Source organism: Pan troglodytes, chromosome 2, assembly GCF_028858775.2.
Source record: "Pan troglodytes isolate AG18354 chromosome 2, NHGRI_mPanTro3-v2.0_pri, whole genome shotgun sequence".
Classification (NCBI taxonomy): domain Eukaryota; kingdom Metazoa; phylum Chordata; class Mammalia; order Primates; family Hominidae; genus Pan; species Pan troglodytes.
In genome coordinates, this window is record NC_086015.1 from 145009025 (window position 1) to 145032803 (window position 23779).

The 23779-nt window shown below is 42.4% G+C and overlaps 1 protein-coding gene and 1 pseudogene across 1 annotated transcript in view; both read left to right on the forward strand.

Moving 5' to 3' along the window:
• GRK7 (G protein-coupled receptor kinase 7) overlaps window positions 1–16325 on the forward strand; it is a 42758-nt gene extending 26433 nt beyond the window's left edge. Inside the window, exons 4-5 of the mRNA XM_054682312.1 lie at window positions 4633–4907; window positions 13707–16325. Of these exons, the coding sequence (XP_054538287.1) occupies window positions 4633–4907; window positions 13707–14043 (612 nt within the window). The 3' untranslated portion in view covers window positions 14044–16325. The remainder of the gene's footprint in view (window positions 1–4632; window positions 4908–13706) is intronic.
• On the forward strand, window positions 15557–19806 carry LOC129143646 (syncytin-1-like; annotated as a pseudogene).
• The last annotated feature ends 3973 nt before the right edge of the window (window positions 19807–23779 follow it).

Here is a 23779-nt window from a genome sequence, read left to right on the forward strand (position 1 = left end):
CACCTTTGAAATACCCATTACCTAGAGTTTATCACTGACATTTTTAACAGCTTTACTGAGATATAATTTAACTACTATAAAAACCATGCATTTAAAGTGTACTGGCTGGGCGCGGTGGCTCACGCCTGTAATCCCAGCACTTTGGAAGGCCAAAGAGGATGGATCACCTGAGGTCAGGAGTTTAAGACCAGCCTGGCCAACATGGTGAAACCCTGTCTCTACTGAAAAAAAAAAAAAAAAAAAAGCCAGGCATGGTGGTGCACGCCTGTAGTCCCAGCTATTCAGGAGCTGAGGCAGAAGAATCGCTTGAACCTGGGAGGTGGAGGCTACAGTGAGCCAAGATCACGCCACTGCACTTCAGACGGCGACAGATGTCTCAAAAAAAAAAAAAAAAAGTACTGGTTTTTAGTATATTTACAGAGGTGTGCAAACATTACCACAATCAATTTTAGAACATTTTCTTCACCCCCAAAAGAAATCCCATATCCTTCAGCAGTCACTTCCATTACACTGCTCTTCCACCCCTAAGCAACCATTCATCTATTTTCTGTCTCTATGGAATTGCCTATATTAGACACCTCATATAAATGGAATCATGTAATACATGGTCATTTGTGACTAGCTTCTTCCATTTAGCATGTTTTCAAGGTTCACCCACGTTGAAGCATGTATCAGTACTTCATTCCTTTCTTCCCCACTCTCCCCTCCCCCAAGACGGAGTCTTGCTGTGTCATTCAGGCTGGGGTGCAATGGCACCATCTCGGCTCACTGCAACCTCTGCCTCCCAGGTTCAAGCGATTCTCCTGTCTCAGCCTCCCAAGTAGCTGGGATTACAGGCACGCCCAGCTATTTTTTGTATTTTTAGTAGAGACGGGTTTTCACCATGTTGACCAGGCTGGTCTCTTAACTCCTGATCTCGTGATCCGCCCGCCTCAGCCTCACAAAGTGCTGGGATTACAGGCATGAGCCACCACTGCCGGCTAGTACTTCATTCCTTTCTATGGCCAAATAATACTCCTTGTATATCATTAACATTTTACTAGATTTGCTTTATCAAATGTCCATCTATCCATCCTCTCTATCCATCCATGTAATCAATCTTACATCTTTTATTTTCGAGTAAACTCACTTCTCTTTTTTCCAAGCCCTTGCACCTTCAGCTTGCACACCTCTCAAATAAAGCTCATATCACTATCGTGTGCAAAGGAGGCTGGGAGAGATGTTGTCTTTAGTCATCTGGGATTTCGTGATAGAGGGAGGCAAAGGAAAAGGGAGACTGGGAATAGAGTCTGCTACCTTAGCATACAGTTTCTCAATCCCATCTCCCCTCCCCCCATGGCATGCCCCAAATCATGTATTCTAGAAACACCAAATTCCTTAAAGCTCCCTCAATACCTTACACTTTTTCTGACTCCATCTCTTGCACATGCTCATTACCTGGATAGCCTTCTAGGTGTTTCCCTCATATTCAGCCAGCTGTGGCTCTTCGGTGAAGTATTCTCAACACACACACACATACACACACTCACATAACACACACATACACATACACACATACACATACAGGCACTCACACACATACATACACACGCTCATACATACACACACTCACATACACACATGCACACATACACACACATACACATGCACAGATACACACATACACACATGCTCTCATACACACATGCACATTCACACATACACTCACCCTCACATACACATACATATGCACACTCACATGCACACATACACACATGCTCACATACACGCACACATACACACATGCACATACAAACATGCTCACATACACTCACATGCACACATACACATACACGCTCTCATACACATGCTCACATACACTCACATGCACATTAACACATACGCATGCTCACACACACATGCATACTCACACATACATACACACATACACACCACACTCACATACACACACCCACTCGCACACACACATACACCCACACACGCATACACCCACTCACATACACACACTCATATGCCCACACACACACATACACACACAGGCACATACACTCACATACACACACAATCACATACACACACAATCAGATACACACACATGCACATACTGACCCCTTGGGCCCCCCTGCGCGTGCTCCACACTCTATTGAATCAACCTTCTGACCTGTCTGTCTCTACCAGTCTCTAAATCCTCAAGGGCAAGGGCCAGGCCTTACAGGTCTCGGTATCCCTGGAACTCATTGCAGGGCATGACTCAACAAATGTTTTCTGCATAGTGAATGGAAAACATCTAGTCATCGTCTTTGTCGTTATTTATTTAAAAACATGGCATGCACCAGGTGAGGCCCTGTGATAAGTGCCTGGATTTGGAGACAAAGATGAGTAAGACTGTGTCCTGGGCCTCAGAGGCGCCTACAGGACCCTTTTGTCTGGACAAATGCAAAACTGGACAAGACGCCAGGGCAACAGATGTAAACCGGGACTGTCCCAAGCAAACCGGAACATATGGTCACCCAAATTATATACCAGCTTCTCTGAAAACAGCACTGCCATGCTGACTCATGCACAGCCCGTTAGATCCTAGTCACTTCCAGAACTTTCTTGTTCAGGCCAATCACTCTTCATTAGTACTTGGATTATTCATGTTTTTTCTTGTTGTGATCCATGTAGAAATTATCCATGAAATTTCATATTTCTAAAGCATTACATTAAAAAATACTTAAGCAACTAGAAATAAAACACCTAATGCACAGCTCAACACTTTCTAATGTTTTCTTCGTAGAGACCGGGTCTCACAAAGTTACCCAGGCTAGAGTGCTGTGGCTCGTCTATCGCACTACAGCCTCGAACTCCTTGGCTGAAGGGATCCTCCCATTTCAGCCTTTTGAGTAGCTGGGACTACAGGCACACACCACTGCATCCAACTTTTCCAACCTTTCCTGAAGTACTGAAATGCATAGTTGTAATCAGTGGGTGACAATCATTACATATATAAATTCCTTGGTATTAACAATAGACTCTGGTTTATCATCTTATTGATGGGCCTTTGGGTGTTTCCAGCTCGTGACCATTCTGAGTTAATGAAGTTATGAACATCTCAATATAGATTCCTTTTTCTTTCTTCTGAGTCTCTTCTTTGAGGTACATACTCCACAGTTAAATAATCTGGTTGAAAGACACGAACAATTTGTTACCTTTCGTTTCCCATTGCTCTCTGTCATATTGCTCTCTGAAAAGTCCGAGTCGGCCAGGCACGGTGGCTCACATCTGTAATCTCAGCACTTTGGGAGGCCGAGGCGGGAGGATCACTTGAGGTCAGGGGTTCAAGACCAGCCTGGCCAACATGGTGAAACCCCATCTCCACGAAAAATACAAAAATTAGCCAGGCGTGGTGGCAGGCACCTGTAATGCCAGCTACCTGGGAGGCTGAGGCAGGAGAACGGCTTGAACCTAGGAGGTAGAGGTTGCAGTGAGCTGAGATCAGGACACTGCATTCCAGCCTGGGTGACACAACGAAACTCCATCTCAAAAAAAAAAAAAGAAAAAAAAAATATATATATATATACACACACACACACACACATATATATTTGAGTAAATACATGTATTAAAATCAATGCAGCCATAAAAAGACAATTATTGCATGATTCCACTTATATGAGGTACCTAGAGCAGTCAAATTCATAGAGAGAGAAAGTAAAATGGTGGTTGCCTGGGGTTGAGGGGAGGAAGAATGGCAAGTTGTTTAATGAGTGTAAATTATCGGTTTTACAAGATGAGTAGTTCTGGAGATTGGTTGCACAACAGTGAGAATGTACTTAACACTACTGAACTTACACTGCAAAATGATTTAGATAGTAAATTTTATGTGTAATTTACCATACACACAAGTATATATAAATAGATATGTCTTATATATAGAAATAAATATGTATGTATATATATAAAGTGAATATGTATATATATTTAATCTAATGATCATTTGGCATATATTGTCAGTAGAAGTGTGCCTATAATACATAGTCATGCATGTGAAATGAAATTTCATGTGTGTGTGGAATTTCCTCAATTAAAATGACAGTGTTAATTATTCAGTGCAGAGACAGGCAGAGGTGTGTGATGTTAATGTTATTACATAGCACATAGAGTAAGAAACATGATAGACTAGACAACATATGAACATTTAATATTAGTAATAAAGTGCTCAACCTTAAAAAATCATATACATCTAATTTTCTATTATCTGTGAATTTTTAAAAAAGCAGAGCTTAGGGGATCTTATAGACATCCACTTGAACTTTTCATCTTAAAGATGAGGTGATGAGCCTAAGAGAGGTAACAGATTTTCCCACATCAAGAGCAGCTACGGCTTCCCTTTTCATGGTGACCTTAGCTACCAACTCTTTATCTCATTGGCCAAAATGGATCGCATGGCCTCCCCTGGCTGCACCCAAAGCTGCTGGGAAAGCAGCACAAAGAATAGGTTAGACACATTGCCACCCCAAACAAATTAGGGTTCCCTCAACAAGGGAAGAAAAGGAGAATGTGTATTAGGTAGGCAGTCAGCAGTGTCTGCTACACTCACCTTAGTGTCTTTGTTCTGTGTTGTCTTGTTTTTTGTTTGGGATGTTACAGGCTGGAACCAATGGTTACATGGCTCCTGAGATCCTAATGGAAAAGGTAAGTTATTCCTATCCTGTGGACTGGTTTGCCATGGGATGCAGCATTTATGAAATGGTTGCTGGACGAACACCATTCAAAGATTACAAGGAAAAGGTCAGTAAAGAGGATCTAAAGCAAAGAACTCTGCAAGACGAGGTCAAATTCCAGCACGATAACTTCACAGAGGAAGCAAAAGATATTTGCAGGCTCTTCTTGGCTAAGAAACCAGAGCAACGCTTAGGAAGCAGGTAAACTAGCACGTAACAGACAGGATTGCTGACACCAGTATTGTCCACAGGGATTAGGAGAATACTTTTGATTTGTGGCAAAGTCTTGGAATTAAGTATTATGATTTTCTTATTTTTATTTGCATATTATATGGTTAAATATTTCTAATACTTTCAAACACTATTAGCACTTTCTATGGAACAATTTCCAAGATGTATTTTAAGGTGGAAAAGTGAGGTGCAAAGCAGCTTGCATTAAAAAAAAAAAGAATACATAATTCAAATGGTTGTATAGAATATTTCAAGGAATTTATAGGATTGGTTATGTCAGATGAAGGGAAATTGGGGGCTGGGGATGGGGATGCAAATAAGAATTTTCACTGTATCACCTTAGTTTCTTTTGCATCTGAACCATGTTGAGTAAATAAATGTATTAAAATCACATGCAGCCATTAAACAAAACAAATATTACATTATTCCACTTACATGAGGTACCTAGAGTAGTCGAATTCATAGAGACAGAAAGTAGAAGGCCGGGCAGGGTGGCTCATGCCTGTAATGCCAGTACTTTGGGAGGCCGAGTCGGGTGGATCACGAGGTCAGGAGTTCAAGACCAGCCTGGCCAAGATGGTGAAACCCCATCTGTAATAAAACTACAAAAATTAGCCAGGGGCGGTGGCAGGTGCCTGTAATCCCAACTACTCGGGAGGCTGAGGCAGGAGAATCGCTTGAACCCAGGCAGCAGAGGTTGCAGTGAGCCAAGATCGAACCACTGCACTCCAGCCTGGGTGACAGAGCGAAACTCCATCTCAAAAAAAAAGAAAGAAAGTAAGTAGAACGGCAGTTTCCTGGGGTTAAGGGGAGGAGAAATGGGAAGTTGTCTAATGAGTATAAATTGTCTGTTTTACAAGATGAAGAGTTCTGGAGATTGGTTGCATAACAACATAGTGTGAATGTACTTAACACTGTTACATTATCTATTCAAAAATAGTTAAAACAGGCTGGGCACAGTGGCTCACGCCTGTGAGCCAGGCATGGTGGTTCACACCAGCACTTTGGGAGGTTGAGGTGGCGGATCACCTGAGGTTAGGAGTTTAAGACCAGCCTGGCCAACATATGGTGAAACCCCATGTCTACTAAAAATACAAAAAAATAGCCAGGAGTGGTGGCAGCCACCTGTAATCCCAGATAATCAGGAGGCTAAGGCACAAGAATCACTTGAACCCAGGAGGCGGAGGTTGCAGTGAGCCAAGATCGCGCCACTGCGCTCCAGCCTGGGCAACAGAGCAAGACTTCATCTCAAAATAATAATAATAATAATAGTAATAATAATTAAAATGAAAACATAAAACTACCAGTACTGATAGTCATAGCTCTGGAAAATTCTGTTCCTTTCAAATGTCTCCCGTAGGATATCATCAGTCCTTCAAAAAGTATTTATGACGTTGCCAACTGTTAAAATTGAAGCCAAGTTTCATTGTTTATGATAGAATAAGAAGATCAAGCTATTTTAGAAGGCCGGGCGCAGTGGTCATGCCTGTAATCTTAAAACTTTGGAAGGCCAAGGTGGGAGGATTGCTTGAGCCCAGGAGTTCAAGACCAGCCTAAGCAACATAGAGAGACTGTGCCTCTACGGAAAATACAAATATTAGCCAGGTGTAGAAGTGCATGCCTGTAGTCCCAGCTACTCAAGAGGCTGAGGTGGGAGGATCACTTGAGCCCAGGAGCTCAAGGCTGCAGTGAGCTGTGATCATGCCACTGTACTCCAGCATGGGTGGCAGAGCAAGACCCTGTCTCTAAAAAAAAGATACTATAGAAGAAAAAAAGACGTAAAAATTGGCCTGTGAAAAGACCCTTGGCAGTGAGTGACTATGTTGTGTAGGGAGAAAATCAAGAGCTTTAGATTCATAGACATAGATTCATGTCCCAGCTCTGCTATAGACTGGTCATTTTACCTCAAGCAATTGAATTACTTTCCTTGAGTCTCAATATCCTCATATATAAAATGGGGGGGGGGGGTTGTGGGTGTGATGGTTAATTTTATGTGTCAACTTGGTTAGGCCACAGTACTCAGATATTTGGTCAAATATTATTGAGATATTTCTGGGCAGATTTTTAGATGAGATTAACATTTAAATCAGTAGACTTTGAGTAAAGTAGATTACCATCCGTAATGTGGATAGGCCTGATCCAATCAGTTGAAAGCCTTAATAAGAAAAGACTGACTTCCCCAGAAGAAATGGTAATTCTGCCAGCAAACCACCTTTGGAGTCAAACTGCAATTCTTCCTTGGGTTTCCAGCCTGCTAAACTACCCTGCAGACTTTGGATTTACAAAGCCGTAAATTAAATCAATCAATCTCTCTCTCTCTCTCCCCCCCCTCTTTTCTCTCTCTCTCTCTCCCCATCCCTCCTTCCCTTCCTCTCTCTCCCTCTCTCTCTCTCGCCTATTTTCTCTCTCTCCCCATCCCTCCTTCCCTTCCTCTCTCTCCCTCTCTCTCTCTCTCCCTCTCAGAGAGAGATTTATATGTGTACACTCACACATTGTCAGGGAGGAAACGCATTCTCTACCCTCTTACCGTCTTACATTCAGTTATTGGAGACCTACAAATTATTTATTATTATTATTAGTTTTTGAGACAGAGTCTTGCTTTGCTGCCCAGGCTGGAGTGCAATGGCACAATCTTGGCTCACTGCAATCTCTCGGCCTCCCAGGTTCAAGCAATTCTTCTGCCTTGGCCTCCCGAGTAGCTGGGATTACAGGCACCCACCACCACACCCAGCTAATTTTTGTATTTTTAGTAGAGACGGGGTTTCACCATGTTGGCCAGGATGGTCTCGATCCCACACACTTCACACGCAGTTCTGTTGGCCAGAACTAGTCCTCGGGTCCTGCCAGTGGGTGAGGGTGCTGACTAGTGTCTTCTGCGTGCCCAGGAGTGAGAATCAAATAGGATATGGTGACCACTGACAATCACTAACAATCTCTACCCTCATGGTCTTCAAGTTCAGTGAGTATCCAAAGGTGCGGGAGCAGTGGCTGAGTCAGGAGGACAGTCTGTTTAGATGACTTCCCTGAAGGGAACAACACCCACTTGGATGCCTCAATTCCCACGTTTGATTTAAAATCCATCTTGGCCGGGCGCGGTGTCTCATACCTGTAATCCCAGCACTTTGGGAGGCCAAGGCGGGTGGGTCACCTGAGGTCAGGAATTCGAGACCAGCTTGGCCAACATGATGAAACCCCGTCTCTACTAAAAAAATACAAAATATTAGCCAGGTGCAGTGGCGGGTGCCTGTAATCCCAGCTACTCAGGAGGCTGAGGCAGGGGAATAGCTTGAACCTGGGAGGCGGAGGTTGAAGTGAGCCAAGATCGCGCCACTGCACTCCAGCCTGGGCAATAAGAGCAAAACTCTGTCTCAAAAAAAAAATTAAAAAAACAAAAATAAAATAAAATATATCTTAATACTCTATAAGCAGACTTTGGGTTTACAAAATGAAATATTAACAAACTTCATGAAAATGCTACCTTAAAGCACTGTAAACACTTTAAAGCACACTAAAGACTGGTCACTCCCTGAAGCTGCTTCCTCAAGCAAAGCCTTTTTAATAAAGCATCTGTTGTTGTGACTGTTTTGAATAAGACTTTACAACATTAGAGGAAAGGCATATAAAAAACAGCTGTTCAGTGAAACAGAAAATCTTCCAACATTTTTTTTTCTTAGGGCCTCTATAATTGCAGAATCTTCCAACACTTTTATTTCAACTCTTTATATTTTTAAAAAATTTAATCAAACGAGATCACGTTGGATTAATGTAGTGGGCATCCTCCAAGCCAAGGCAAATGCCTGGACAGCATGTTACACAGCAGAGTTCAAATGCTCCCTCCCTGTTGCCTTCTTAAGCATTTGAAATGAATTAAAGACCCTTCTCCTTTAGACATCACTGAAAAGGATTACCTTCTTTGCCTTTATGGGTCTGGGAGATAATTTTGCAGAGAAGCCAAAAGCTTTTCTGAGCATCTCCACGGGCTCCAGATGGGATCAACTACAGGGTCTTCCAATAAAATAAATGCTGAAGATCACTTAAGTTTTTGCAGGTTTTATTCTGGTCAGGCAGTGCAGCAGAACAACAGCAAATAATCGTGAAAGTCTCTGATTTATGTGCTTCTCCAACAAACAATTTCATGCCAATACCTACTGTTCTTGGCAGACCAAATTCCCTTGTGGGCCTCATGTATAGGCAGGTGGTATCTTTGCTTCATTGACTATTATAAGAAAATCCATTGTAATCTCTGTGTGGGGTTCCATAGTACGAGAGCCTCTGTTAATGCTCTGAAATATATTCCACTCCAATGAGCAGAAGTCCTCCCTGCAGCTGCCTCTTTGGCTGTTACAAAAGATACTGCCTCCAGCAACAGCCTCTCCTATTTGTTCAAAGTGTACCGCACAATGATGGGCCGAAAGAGCCCTGCACAGAACTGCCAGGGAAAGATGTAAGAGTGAAATAATCAGCCTGCTATTTTAATGACGGAACTGTGGTGGGAGTTGCTAATGCAAAAGATCAAAGACATCATTTTTGTGGTGGCCCAGCCACAAGAACAAGGAATAGAGATTGGAAAGCCCAGTCTTCACTGGTAGCAGCAGCACCCACAGGCATTTCTTGGGAAAAGGTATACAAGGCATGAATCCTGCCCTCCAGGGGCATCTAGTTGGGTTGTTGAAGAACATAAAGGAAACCTCAGAGTGACCCATGGTTTCCTTGTCTTTTATAATTAGTTGCAAAAGGGCTGCAGTCAGCCACCCCTGATGGACAAACCAAGGCTCCCTGGGCGTGGTGTGCTTGAGATGCCATGTGAGAACTGTTCATCCTGATGTAAAGACTGGTCTGGCAAGTCTCCTGAGTTACCAAGCTCCTGGGCGTCTCCATTTACTCATGTGAAAGCTGCTTAGACTGGGTTTTAAGGGCCCTTTTGACCCCTGACACAGTGTGTTCAATTCATGCCCGCCAGTGATCATGGAAGTGATGCAAGACTTTCCCTGTGGCACCTAGTCCCATTCCAATGCCTTCATTCTCTTTGAGACATGCAGGTCTGGGGCTCATTCCTGATTTATTTGGATGGCATTCTAGCTCTATCCTTCTGCCATGTTTAAAAATCCATCTGATACCTTTAAAAGGTGAATATTTCTGTGTAAATTATACCTCAATAATCTGACTTTTAAAAAATCTGTTTGTTTGTTTTGTTTTATGAGAGAGTCTTGCTCTGTCACCCAGGCTGGACTGCAATGGCCCGATCTCGGCTCACTGCAACCTTTGCCTCCCAGGTTCAAGAAATTCTCCTCTCTCAGTCTCCCAAGTAACTGGGATTATAGGCATGTGCCACCAGGCCTGACTAATTTTTGTATTTTTTAGTAGAGACAGGGTTTCACCATGTTGGCCAGGCTGGTCTCAAACTCCTGGCCTCAGGAGATCCACCCGCTTTGGCCTCCCAAAATGCTGGGATTACAGGTGTGAGCCACTGTGCCCGGCCTAAAAATCTATTTTTGAAGCTTCCATTTATCTCAGTAACTCTCCCTCAAGGCTCTTAACCTACAAGATGTAAACCACACAGACACTGGGGCAGTCGGTTCTGGTAGATGGCAAGCCTGCATTTTCTTTCTTTCAGTTGGTGGAGACTTGGTGGCTTTTAGAAAAGACACCCTTTGTAGCACCTTTTGATCCAGGTCTCCATACACAGTGGGAAAATCCAAGAAATTCCAGATAGACCTTTCTGGAAGTGGGTAGGGCTGGGTCACAGAACAAGAACCCAAGGAATCACTGGATCATCAGATGCCTCCAATTAAGTTTCTCTTTTCATAATAAAATTTAATTATACATTTTCCTTTGAAAAAGTCACCTATTTACTCTGGCTTCCTCAGATGCACAGTTATTCATGAATGCAGAAGCACATAAAGGAGCCAAAAATACAGGACTTAGAGACAGGGCTGTTGTACTGGTTGAATGTAATAATATAAGTGAAGAGCTGAATGTTGTGTTAACTGACAGTAGGCCCTGAATAAATGTCAGTTATCCTCATTCTTGTTATTAGTTATGCCATTATTGGGTGTTGCCTTAGTCGTCTTGCTGGGCAGAGTCTGTTGTAGTTATCATCTGACATAGTGGGGAATCTCTGAAAGGAATATATGGGGCAAGCTCTCAATCCTTTCCCAAAAAGCTTTTTGATATCTTGAATGGAAAATGTAAAGGAGAGACCATGAATATGATTAATTTCTATTGAGGTTGACTTATGGCGGAAACTGACTTCTTTTAAAAGGAAGACATTTCTTTAAAAAAAAATCTTTTATTTTAGATTCAGGGAGTATATGTGCAGGTTTTTTACAAAGACATATTGTGTAATACTGAGGTTTTGGATGCAATTGAATCTATCACCAAGTAGTGAGCATAGTACTCAATAGGTAGTTTTTCAACCCTTGCCACACCCCCAAAACATCTAGTAGTCCCCTGTGTCTGTTGTTCCCATCTTTATGTCCATGTTTACCCAATGTTTAGCTCCCACTTATAAGTGAAAACATGCGGTACTTGGTTTTCTGTTTCTATGTTAGTTCACTTAAGAAAATGGTCTCCAGCTGCTTCTATGTTGCTGCAAAGAACATGATTTCATTCCTTTTTATGGCTGCATATTATTCCATATTGTGTATGTACCACACTTTCTTTATTCAATCCACCATTTATGGACTCCTTAGTTGATTCTGTGTCTTTGCTATTGTGAATGGTGCTGTGATGAACATATGAGTGTATGTCTTTTTGGTAGAACAATTTATTTCCCTTTGGGTATATACCAGTAATAGGATTGCTGGGTCAAATGGTAGTTCTATTTTTAGTTCTTTGAGAACTCTCCAAACTGCTTTCCAGAATGGCTGAACTAATTTACCTTCCCATCAACAATGTGTAAGCATTCTCTTTTCTATGCAGCCCCTCCAATATCTGTTTTTGTTTGTTTGTTTGTTTGTTTGTTTGGTTTGTTGGTTGGTTTTTTTTTTTTTTTTTTTTTAGAGACGGAGTCTCTCTCTGTCGCCCAGGCTGGAGTGCAGTGGCACAATCTTGGCTCACTGCAATCTCCACCTCCTGGGTTCAAGCAATTCTCTTGCCTCAGCCTCCTGAGTAGCTGGGACTACAGGCACACGCTGTCACGCCTGTCTAATTTTTTGTATTTTAGTAGAGATGGGGTTTCACCATGTTGCCCAGGCTGGTCTCAAACTCCTGAGTTCAGGCAATCTGCCTGCCTTGGCCTCTCAAAGTGCTAGGATTACAGGCATGAGCCACCATGTCTGGTTGTTGTTTTTTTTGTTTTTTTGTTTGTTTGTTTGTTTTTTCTTAGTAATAGCTATTCTGACTGGTATGAGATGGTATCTCATTGTGGTTTTAATTTACTTTTATCTGATGATTAGTGATAATGAGCATTTTTTCATATGTTTGTTGTCCACTTGTATGTGGAAGATGTTTCTTAATCAGACCAGGAAATATATTCACATTTTTTAAAAGAAAAGAATCGTTTTGAATCTGATGCCACAAAACAGCCCACTTTTTATTTTGTTGCAACCTAGATTTAAGAGTAACCAAGAGGAGTATGGTAGGCAGCCCCTAAGATGGCTCCCAATGATCCCCACATCCTGGCATTCATACTCATGTATAATCCCTTTGCCTTAAGTGTGGTCTTCCTTCAGTAAGAAATAGAATATGGCAGAAGTGATGAGATGTCACTTCTAAGATTAGGTTATTAAAAAAACTATGGCTTCTATTTTGAGCCGTGTGTGTGTGTGTGTGTGTGTGTGTGTGTGTGATCATTGGCCTTGGGAAAGCCAGCTGCAATGTTTCAAGACAGCCCTGTGGAGGCTCATGTGATAAGGGATGGAGGCTTGACAATAACCACATGAGTGAGCTTGGAAGCAAATCCCCCAGCCTCAGCTGAGCCTTCAGATGAGACCACAGTCTCAGCCAGCAGCTTTACTGCAACCTCACAAGAGACTCTGAGACAGAGACACCCAGTTAAGCCATGTCCAGATTCTTGACCCTCAGAAGCTGTGAGATAATAAATGTTTGTTGTTTTAAGGCACTAAATTTGGGGGCAATTTGTTACACAGCAATAGATAACTAAATTAATAGTAGAGGTTACACAGTTGGGAACATACATTTTTCTTTAGATACTCTAATAATTTCTAACATAGAGATGGAGGGTTTGATAATAATAATCATAGTCTTGAGTACTAAATTTATACTACTGCAAATTACTAATGGATTTTGTTAAGTCTTTAAAGAAATAACACCAAGATTATTGTGGCAGTTGGGGAGGTAAGTGGGGCTTGTAGGAATCATATCATATTACCAATAAAGGGATATGAGTGCTGCCTTTTTAAATGGGAGTGGTGGTTTTGTGGGACAGAGATATGCTTAACTTGTTCTGTGTGACCCTGAAGAGGCAATGACTGGAAGCTGCAGGCAAGCAGGTGTGTTTCTACAGAACTTTCCTAGTATTTCCATGAAACACCAAGAATAAAAGTCGTGTCCAAAGCTTCACTGTTTAAAAATTGCATCTACAGGTGAAAGCTATCTGCAAATAATGAGAATGCTACTGTCTACTTATACGGGAATTTGGGGTGATTTCAAAAGTTATTATTTTTCAGTTATTCTTTATGTTATTATATTGTCTTTGCAATTAAAATAAAATGTAGGAAAAGAATGCTACACACTTTGTATTGTTAGAACATGTCCCATTTTGTTTTGTTAACTCTGTCTCAGGCTGATCATCTCCTTTCTTCATAGAGAAAAGTCTGATGATCCCAGGAAACATCATTTCTTTAAAACGATCAACTTTCCTCGCCTGGAAGCCGGCCTAATCGAACCCCCATTTGTGCCAGACCCTTCGGTGGTTTATGCCAAAGACATCGCTGAAATTGATGATTTCTCTGAGGTTCGGGGGGTGGAATTTGATGACAAAGATAAGCAGTTCTTCAAAAACTTTGCGACAGGTGCTGTTCCTATAGCATGGCAGGAAGAAATTATAGAAACGGGACTGTTTGAGGAACTGAATGACCCCAACAGACCTACGGGTTGTGGGGAGGGTAATTCATCCAAGTCTGGCGTGTGTTTGTTATTGTAAATTGCTCTCTTTACCAGACAGGCAGCAGGAGTCTCGGCTGACATAATCCTCGAATGTTCCACACAGGGAAATCTGTGGAATGAGGGCTAATCAGTTAGGAGGGACATCACAACCACAAAACAATTCAAAGGACAGGCAAGCTCACCACTAGAACACATTTTATTTTCTTTCTCTTTCTTTCTTCATAAAGATGAGTAAAGTCTCAGTTTTCACTGAGGGCAGGGAAAAGGAACACTCAGGTTTATTTTGATAAACTCAAAGCATCAGCCTTTTACCATCATGTCCCTGTGTATTACGCAAAGTCCTAGGAACAGAGAATGGAACTTTGTGGTGTGCCCAGAAAATGAGCATTTGCAATTCTTAGTAAATAATCATTTTAGTTTTTCTTTGTTTATATCTTTTTTTCCCTTCATCTTTCTTCTGCTTCTATACTTATAAAAAGGATTTTGAAGCTGGAAACAAATGTTTCTGACATTCTCCCCCTAAAAAGGAGTGGATTACAATATTTTGGCAATGTTTTAGATCACAGAATAATTTTCAATTTCACTGACAGTTTCTTTTGCAATTTTGTGGAAATAATTTACTGTCATAATGTTGAAGCATTTTAAGCGTAAACATCCATGACATCTGTGAATTAAAGCATTCTGTAAATTTAGTTGAGTCCTTTAAGTAATATGGTACAAATTGCTTCAACTTGCACTACCATATGCCATCGGTTCCCAGACTCTGCTGAACTTTGGAATCATCTAGGGATCTTTTAAAAAACTAATGCCTGACTCCCATCCATAGACATTCTGATCCCCACTCCCAGGTATGGGAACAGCTTGACCATTTAGAATTTCAGAAGCTCCCCAGGTGATTCTAATGTGCAGCAGAGTTTGGCAGGCACTGCTGTGCACATTTGAATGTTATTACATTCAATCTTATTTTGGTTGCTCAAAACTTCAATCATACATTTTGATGGCAACTTTTCAAATGTCCCCAAAGCATGTCATTTTAGCAATTGCAGTATAAATGAAACAAGACAATCTATTCATCTTATAGCTTCTCTTGTCCTTGCACACTTTAGTTTCTCACACATATCTTGGGAGCTCGGTCTCTTGGCTATTTCAAGGCCTGAAGGAGACCTATGGGCTTAGAAATTGAGGCCAGGTGCGGTGGCTCATGCCTGCAATTCCAGCACTTTGGGAGGCAAAGGCGGATGGATCATGAGGTCAGGGGTTCAAGACCAGCCTGGCCAACATGTTGTAAACCCCGTCTCTACTAAAATACAAAAATTAGCCCGGTGTGGTGGTGCACATCTATAATCCCAGTTACCCGGGAGCCTGAGGCAGGAGAATTGCTTGAACACAGGAGGCGGAGGTTGTAGTGAGCCAAGATCGCAACATTGCACTCCAGCCTGGGCAGCAAGAGCAAGACTCTATCTCAAAAAAAAAAAAAAAAAAAAACAGAAAAGAAATTGAATTGAAAAAATACTAACCCTCATTTCAAGTGGCTGCCCAGCCAACACTGTATGATAGAATTAGCACTTCTCAAAAGCACAGCCAAGGTGAGAATTCTACAGCTGTGAAAAAATATTTGGGATACAAATATAAAGCTGGGTGATATTTTTTAACAGGATGTATGTGCACATAATAAAATCTAAATTTATCCCAGTGGTAAAAAAACTGGCTGAAGTCAATTTAAAAGTTTTGTCCCTTGAGTTAAGGATTCAAGAGCTGCAAAAGTGCCAGTCAAAAAAATGTTGGTTAACTGGAATCTGAATAACAGTAATACTCATCTACAAGACAGCATTAACCACACCTGGAACAAGTTAAGAAGAAGCCCTCTGAGAGTTGAGGCCTCGGCTGGTGCACCTGCGGCTCACTTTCCTGCTCCTCCTCCATCCTCAGCATGCTCCCTAATGCTCCAAATCCTAACCTAGGATGCTTAGATTTCTGTGTCACCAAAGCAGGATAGAAGTGTGCCCAGGAGATTTTTTTTTTCCTGAAGTAAGAAAGTAAATTAAAGTTTGGTTAAGTTTTGAACAACTCCCTTTTAACAAAAAAACTGATTGGTGATTAACAGAAATCCAATTAACCAGAGCACTCCAATGGTAGAGTTCTCAGGATTGGGCTTTATAGACGTTAGACATTTAAAAACAACGTCGGTTATTTGTTGATTACGCCTTAAAGCTGGCAGAGGGACAAATGCAAACTAATAATTAAAGATAAATATCTCAGTTTTTAAAAGGACAAAAAATTTGGAGAGATAAAAAAATAAAAATGTCTCTTGTATTGGTTCCTTAGTGTGAATTGCCTCTGTTTCAATAAACTTTAAATGCAAATCTGTTTTATATCTTAGAACTAACTTAGGAAAATAATTGAATAAGTAGTTGTATTAATCCATTCTCACACTGCTATAAAGAAATACCTGAGGCTGGGCATGGTGGCTCACGCCTGCAATCCCAGCACTTTGGGAGTCCAAGGCAGGCAGATCACCTGAGATCAGGAGTTTGAGACCAGCCTGGCCAACATGGTAAAATCCTGTCTCCACTAAAAATATACAAATTAGCCAGGTGTGGTGGTGTGTGCCTGTAATCCCAGCTATTAGGAAGGCTGAGACAGGAGGATTGCTTCAACCTGGGAGGAGGAGGTTGCAGTGAGCCGAGATTGAGCCACTGGACTCCAGCCTGGGTGACAGAGCAAGGCTCTGTCTCAAAAAAAAAAAAAAAAAAAAAAAAAGATTAATCCTAGTTGTCCTGGAGGACTTGGAGCCACTGTCTGTTGGACTTACTTCACCCATACTGATATGTCTGATAGGGGTGGAGTTCAAGATCAGGCTAGAGAAAAACACGTAAAGGAAGTAATCTCCCAACTGACCTGGGTACATAGCACCCCTAGCCCCTACAAAGGACAAGATCTCTCAAAACTACATGAAACCCTCTGTACCCATACTCGCCTGGTAAGCCTATTTAATACCGCCCTCACTGGGCTCCATGAGGTCTCAGCCCAAAACCCTACTAACTGTTGGATGTGCCTCCCCCTGCACTTCAGGCCATACATTTCAATCCCTGCACCTGAGCAATGGAACAACTTCAGCACAGAAATAAACACCACTTCCGTTTTAGTAGGACCTCTTGTTTCCAATCTGGAAATAACCCATACCTCAAACCTCACCTATGTAAAATTTAGCAATACTATAGACACGACCAACTCCCAATGCATCAGGTGAATAACTCCTCCCACAGGAATAGTCTGCCTACTCCCAGGAATATTTTTGTCTGTGGCACCTCAGCCTATTGTTGTTTGAATGGCTCTTCAGAATCTATGTGCTTCCTCTCATTCTTAGTGCCCCCATGACCATCTACACTGAACAAGATTTATACAACTATGTTGTACCTAAGCCCTGCAACAAAAGAGTACCCATTCTTCCTTTTGTTATCGGAGCAGGAGTTCTAGGTGGACTAGGTACTGGCATTGGCGGTATCACAACCTCTACTCAGTTCTACTACAAACTATCCCAAGAACTAAATGGTGACATGGAATGGGTTGCCGACTCCCTGGTCACCTTGCAAGATCAACTTAACTCCCTAGCAGCAGTAGTCCTTCAAAATCGAAGAGCTTTAGACTTGCTAACCGCCAAAAGTGGGGGAACCTGTTTATTTTTAGGGGAAGAATGCTATTATTATGTTAATCAATCCGGAATCATCACCAAGAAAGGTAAAGAAATTTGAGATCGAATACAACATAGAGCAGAGGAGCTTCAAAACACTGGACCTTGGGGCCTCCTCAGCCAATGGATGCCCTGGATTCTCCCCTTCTTAGGACCTCTAGCAGCAATAATATTGTTACTCCTCTTTGGAGCCTGTATCTTTAACCTCCTTGTTAAGTTTGTCTCTTCCAGAATTGAAGCTGTAAAACTACAAATCATTCTTCAAATGGAGCCCCAGATGCTGTCCGTGACTAAGATCTACCACAGACCCCTGGACCAGCCTGTTAGCCCATGCTCCGATGTTAATGACATCAAAGGCACCCCTCCCAAGGAAATCTCAACTGCACAACCCCTACTATGCCCCAATTCAGCAGGAAGCAGTTAGAGCCATCATCGGCCAACCTCCCCAACAGCACTTGGGTTTTCCTGTTGAGATGGGGGACTGACAGACAGGACTAGCTGGATTTCCTAGGCCGACTAAGAATCCCTAAGCCTAGCTGGGAAGGTGACCACTTCCACCTTTAAACACAGGGCTTGCAACTTAGCTCACACCTGGCCAATCAGATAGTAGAGAGAGTTCACTAAAATGCTAATTAGACAAAAAACAGGAGGTAAAGAAATAGCCCATCATCTATTGCCTGAGAGCACAGCGGGAGGGACAATGATCGGGATATAAACCCAGGCATTCGAGCCGGCAATGGCTACCCTCTTTGGGTCCCCTCCCTTTGTATGGGAGCTCTGTCTTCACTGTTAAACCTTGCAACTGCAAAAAAAAAAAAAAAAAAAAAAAAAAAACCTGAAACTGGGTAATTTATAAAGAAAAGAGGTTTAATTGGCTCACTGTTCCACAAGCTATACAGGAAGCATGGCTGAGGCCTCAGGAAACTTACAATCATGGCTAAAGGCAAAGGGGAAGCAGTCACGTCTTACATGGCTGCTGAAGGAGGAAGAGGGAGACAAATGCCACACACTTTTAAACAACTGGATCTCGTGAGAACTCACTCACTGTCATGAGAACAGCAAGGGGGAAAGATACCCCCATGATCCAATCATCTCCCTCCAGGCCCCTCCTCCAACATTGGGGATTACAATTCCACATGAGATTTGGGTGGAGACACAGACCCAAACCATAGCAGTAGTCAATAATTATAAAAATAGTAAATAAAAATAACCAAGTGTGTCTTGAGATCTAATTATACACAGTGTGGCGTTGGGGACAACATAGAGAAAAGACAAGCATGTAAGAAAGGTAATGTGGTGTGGAATACAGAATGTAGGCTCCTGTTAGTGTTAATATTCACATTCTAAATCAGGAAATGGAAGCTCATAGAGATTTTGTACCTCAAGTCCCACAGCTTCACAGGGTTGTTATGAAGACCAGAAATCATGTATATGAAGCCAGTAGTGCATGACTTGCACACAGGAGGGGCATAATCTGTTGAAGACTGTGGCCAGTAACAGTGGATTGAGAGGGAATGATCAGGGGACAAAACCACTAAGGCCTGAACCAGGATGCCGTAATGAAAAGTTCTAGAGGAAGTAAGAGAAGAAAGAGATCTGGGTCCCTGGAAGTAGTTGAGAAGGAAAATTTTCATACACAGTGAAAGAAAAATCTAAGTAGAATGAGTGGGGAAGTTAGGGTCCAAGGCTGCTTCTAGGCCTCTCTGTCATATGTGGGCTCCCATCTGGATCGAGTCAGAGTGCAGGAGGCTTACCATGACATGGGCAGGTGAGGGGCAGGCCTGACCCAGGAGGTTAAATGTTCGAGGGGCGGAGAAATGCAAATGGATAGGTGCAGGGTGTTGTTGGGCTGGGGGGTTAAGGAAAGATTTAAATCAGATGCAGCCAGTTGCCTCATCAAAGGAAGGATGTAATTTTTGAAAAGACAGGATGCTGGGCCAGGCATGGTGGCTCATGCCTGTAATCCCAGCACTTTGGGAGGCCATGGCGGGTGGATCACAAGGTCAGGAGTTCAAGACCAGCCTAGCCAAGATGGTGAAACCCCATCTCTACTAAAAATACCAAAAAATTAGCCGGGTGTGGTGGTGGGCGCCTGTAATCCTAGCTACTTGGTAGGCTGAGGCAGAGAATTGCTTGAACCCAGGAGGCAGAGGTTGCAGTGAGCCAAGATGGCACCACTGCACTCCAGCCTGGGCGACAAGAGAGAAACTCTGTCTCAAAAAAAAAAAAAAGAAAGAAAGAAAGAGGCCGGGCGCGGTGGCTCACGCCTGTAATCCCAGCACTTTGGGAGGCTGAGGCGGGCGGATCACAAGGTCAGGAGATCGAGACCATCCTGGCTAACATGGTGAAACCCCGTCTCTACTAAAACTACAAAAAATTAGCCGGGCATGGTGGCGGGCCCCTGTGGTCCCAGCTACTTGGGAGGCTGAGGCAGGAGAATGGTGTGAACCCGGGAGGCAGAGCTTGCAGTGAGCCAAGATCGTGCCACTACACTCCAGCCTGGGTGACAGAGCAAGACTCCGTCTCAAAAAAAAAAAAAAAAAAAAGAAAGAAAGAAAGAAAGAAAAGAAAAGACATGATGCTTGCTTATTTTTTAAAAGTTAAAATGACCTTATGTTTTAATAGAAAATCTCATTAAACATAATGAAATGTCAGGGGAAACAAAGATATATGTGAGTTAAATATTTAGACAAAGAAGAACCAGGGAGAAGTCATTTTTATTCTTCCAGTTTATCAGGGATTATTTTGAATGTTTGTTTCTCAAAGGAGGAGATGGAGTTAATAAACTGCTGGAAGGGGCTGAGAACAGCTGTGCAAGGCAGAAGATATGAATGATGTTTTTATAGGAAATAGTATGAAGTTATTAATTTTACCTTTGCAAGCCACAAAGGGTTAAAAATTGTTCTCAATTTTTTATTTTTATTTTTAATTTTTGTAGATATGGTGTCTCACTATGTTGCCCAGGCAGGTCTTTTGAACTCCTGGCCTCAAGTGATCCTTTCGCCTCAGCCTCCCAAAGTGCTGGGATTACAGGTGTGAGACACTGTACCCAGCCTCAATTTTTTGTTTTAAATATATATATATATATATATATATTTTTTTTTTTTTTTTTTTTTTTTTTTGGAGACAGAGCTTTGCTCTTGTTGCCCAGGCTGGAGTGCAATGGTGCAATCTTGGCTCACTGCAACCTCCACCTCCCGAGTTCAAGTGATTCTCCTGCCTCAACCTCCCAAGTAGCTGAGATTACAGGAGCCTGCCACCACACTGGCTAATTTTTTGTGTTTTTGGTAGAGATGGGGTTTCACCATGTTGGCCAGGCTGGTCTAGAACTTCTGACCTACCATGACCCACCCACCTTGGCCTCCCAAAATGCTGGGATTACAGGCGTGAGCCACCATGCACGGCCTGAATATAAATTTTAACATGTTTCTCATTTAGGTAATCAGGCATAAATGTGAAATAATTCAACAATTTTTGCTTCTTAGAAATTGCGAGGCATATCTTTTGAAATCATTAAAGTCTGCCAGACGGACCAGGTTTGGCGGTGCACGCCTGTAATCCCAGCACCTTGGGAGGCCAAGGCAAGAGGATCACTTGAGCCCAGGAGCTCAAGATCAGCCTGGGCAAAACCCTGTCTCTGAAAACAATACAAAAATTAGCCAAGCGTGCTGGCGTATGCCTGTAGTCCCAGCTACTTGGGAGGCTGAGGCAGGAGGATTGATTGAGCCCAGGAGGCTGCAGTGAGCCATGATCACACCACTGGCACTCTAGCGTGGGTAACAGAGCAAGACCTTGTCTCAAAAGTAAATAAATTAATTAATTAAAGTCTACTAGATCAATTTCTAAATATCACTATACTGCATGTATCATTAGGGCAGTTTAATAAGACAATTTAAATAAATTGTTCAGACAGTAAAATATGATGAAAACTAATGAACACAAATAATCCTTGCTTCTTAAATTGTTTTTCTTGGCAGTTATAAATCTTTTTTTTTTTTTTTTTTTGAGACGGAGACTTGCTCTGTCACCCAGGCTGGAGTGCGATAGTGCCATCTCAGCTCACTGCAACCTCTGCCTCCCGGGTTCAAGTGATTCTCCTGCCTCAGCTCCCGAGTAGCTGGGACTACAGGCACGCACCACCATGCCTAGCTAATTTTTGTACTTTTAGTAGAGATGGGGTTTCACCATGTTGGCCAGGCTGGTCTCAAACTTCTGACCTCAAGTGATTTGCCCACCGGGGCCTCCCAAAGTGCTGGGATTACAGGCATGAGCCACTGCGCCCAGCCATAAATCTTAAAAGGGAAAAAATGATACAAAGTACATAAGGAAAAAAGATAAGCACAAGTATTTTTTTACCTGGAAGACTGACTATATTAGCTGTTTAGATTATTAAAAAATAAATTGGCCGGCATGGTGGTTTACACCTGTAACCATAGCACTTTGGGAAGCCAAGGCAGGCAGATCATGAGCTCAGGAGTTCGAGACCAGCCTGGCCAACAAGGTGAAACCCCGTCTCTACTAAAAATACAAAAAAAAAAAAAAAAAAAAAGCCAGACATGGTGGTGGACACCTGTAATTCCAACTACTCCGGAGACTGAGGCAGGAGAATCACTTGAATCTGGGAGGCGAGGTTGCAGTGAGCCAAGATCATGCCATTGCACTCCAGACTGGGCAACACAGCAAGACTCTGTCTCAAAAAATAAACAAATAAAAATAAAAATAAAAGAGACTCTGAATTTTCTTGAGTCATCTGGGAAAAATCATTGCAGTTATTCAGACTTATTTGTTCTTTCTTTCTGTCTTTTTTTTTTTTTTTTTTTTTGAGACGGAGTCTCACTCTGTCGCCCAGGCTGGAGTGCAGTGGCATGATCTCAGCTTGCTGCAACTTCCACCTCCCGGGTTCAAGCGATTCTCCTGCCTCAGCCTCCTGAGTAGTTGGGATTACTGGCGCCCACCACCACGCCCAGGGAATTTTTGTATTTTTAGTACAGATGTGGTTTCACCATGTTGGTCAGACTGGTCTCAAACTTCTGACCTTGTGATCCACTCACCTCAGCCTCCCAAAGTGCTGGGATTACAGGTACTCTGAGCCACCACGCCTGGCCTGTTATGTCAATAAATATTGGCGCCTGCCATGTGCCAGGCTCCATGATGGTTCTGAGACATATGCTAGGTTTTGTCTCTTTAGGATTTTTAGATTGCAAACTGTTTTTAATCCCCCTGTGTATCAGTAAATCTTTACATCTCTCTGAGTGAAGATGAATTTTGTACTTTCCATTTTTTCCCATGTTTTCTGCACTGAGCATTTATTTTTTTTTTAATTAGGAAAAAACATATTATTTAAAGCCAGGCAAGACCCATCATCATTGGAGGGGGTGTGTGACACATGCACAAGCTGGCTCTGGCAATAACCACCCACCAGAGAACACGCCCCTTCTCCCCAGAGGGCATCAGCTTGAGTACAGGAGTAAGGCCGTGACTCTGGGCCCAAGCCAGCAGCCTTTCTGGACAGAGCCAGCAGCTAGTGCCTGAGATTGGGCCAGGTCAATGGTTCCACAATCTAGACCATTAACTGTCTGTTCAGGGGTGGAGTTTTTACCAAAACTCAGATAAATTAAAGAAAGAATAATGCAGCAAGATTTCATATGCTATTTCATATGCTATTCACTTTAAAATATGAGTAGTTAAAATGTGTTCTTTCATGAGGTAGTTATATTTGACAAAAGTAAACACTAGAGACCCTATAACTATCCTCAAATTTTTATTTTGAAATTTTACCCATAAGATCTTAAAATCTAGGAATCCCTGGGCTGGATGACCTTGAATGACCTTCCAATTGTAGGGAAACATTTGTGTTTCAATGGAAAACCATGCATTGTCTAGAGAAGGCTCTACAACTTTCTCTGTAAAAGACCAGATAGTGGCTGGGCTCGGTGGCTCACGCCTGTAATCCCAGCACTTTGGGAGGCCGAGACGGGCAGATCACAAGGTCAGGAGATCGAGACCATCCTGGCTAACACAATGAAACCCCGTCTCTACTAAAAATACAAAAAAAAAATTAGCCGGGCTTGGTGGCAGGCGC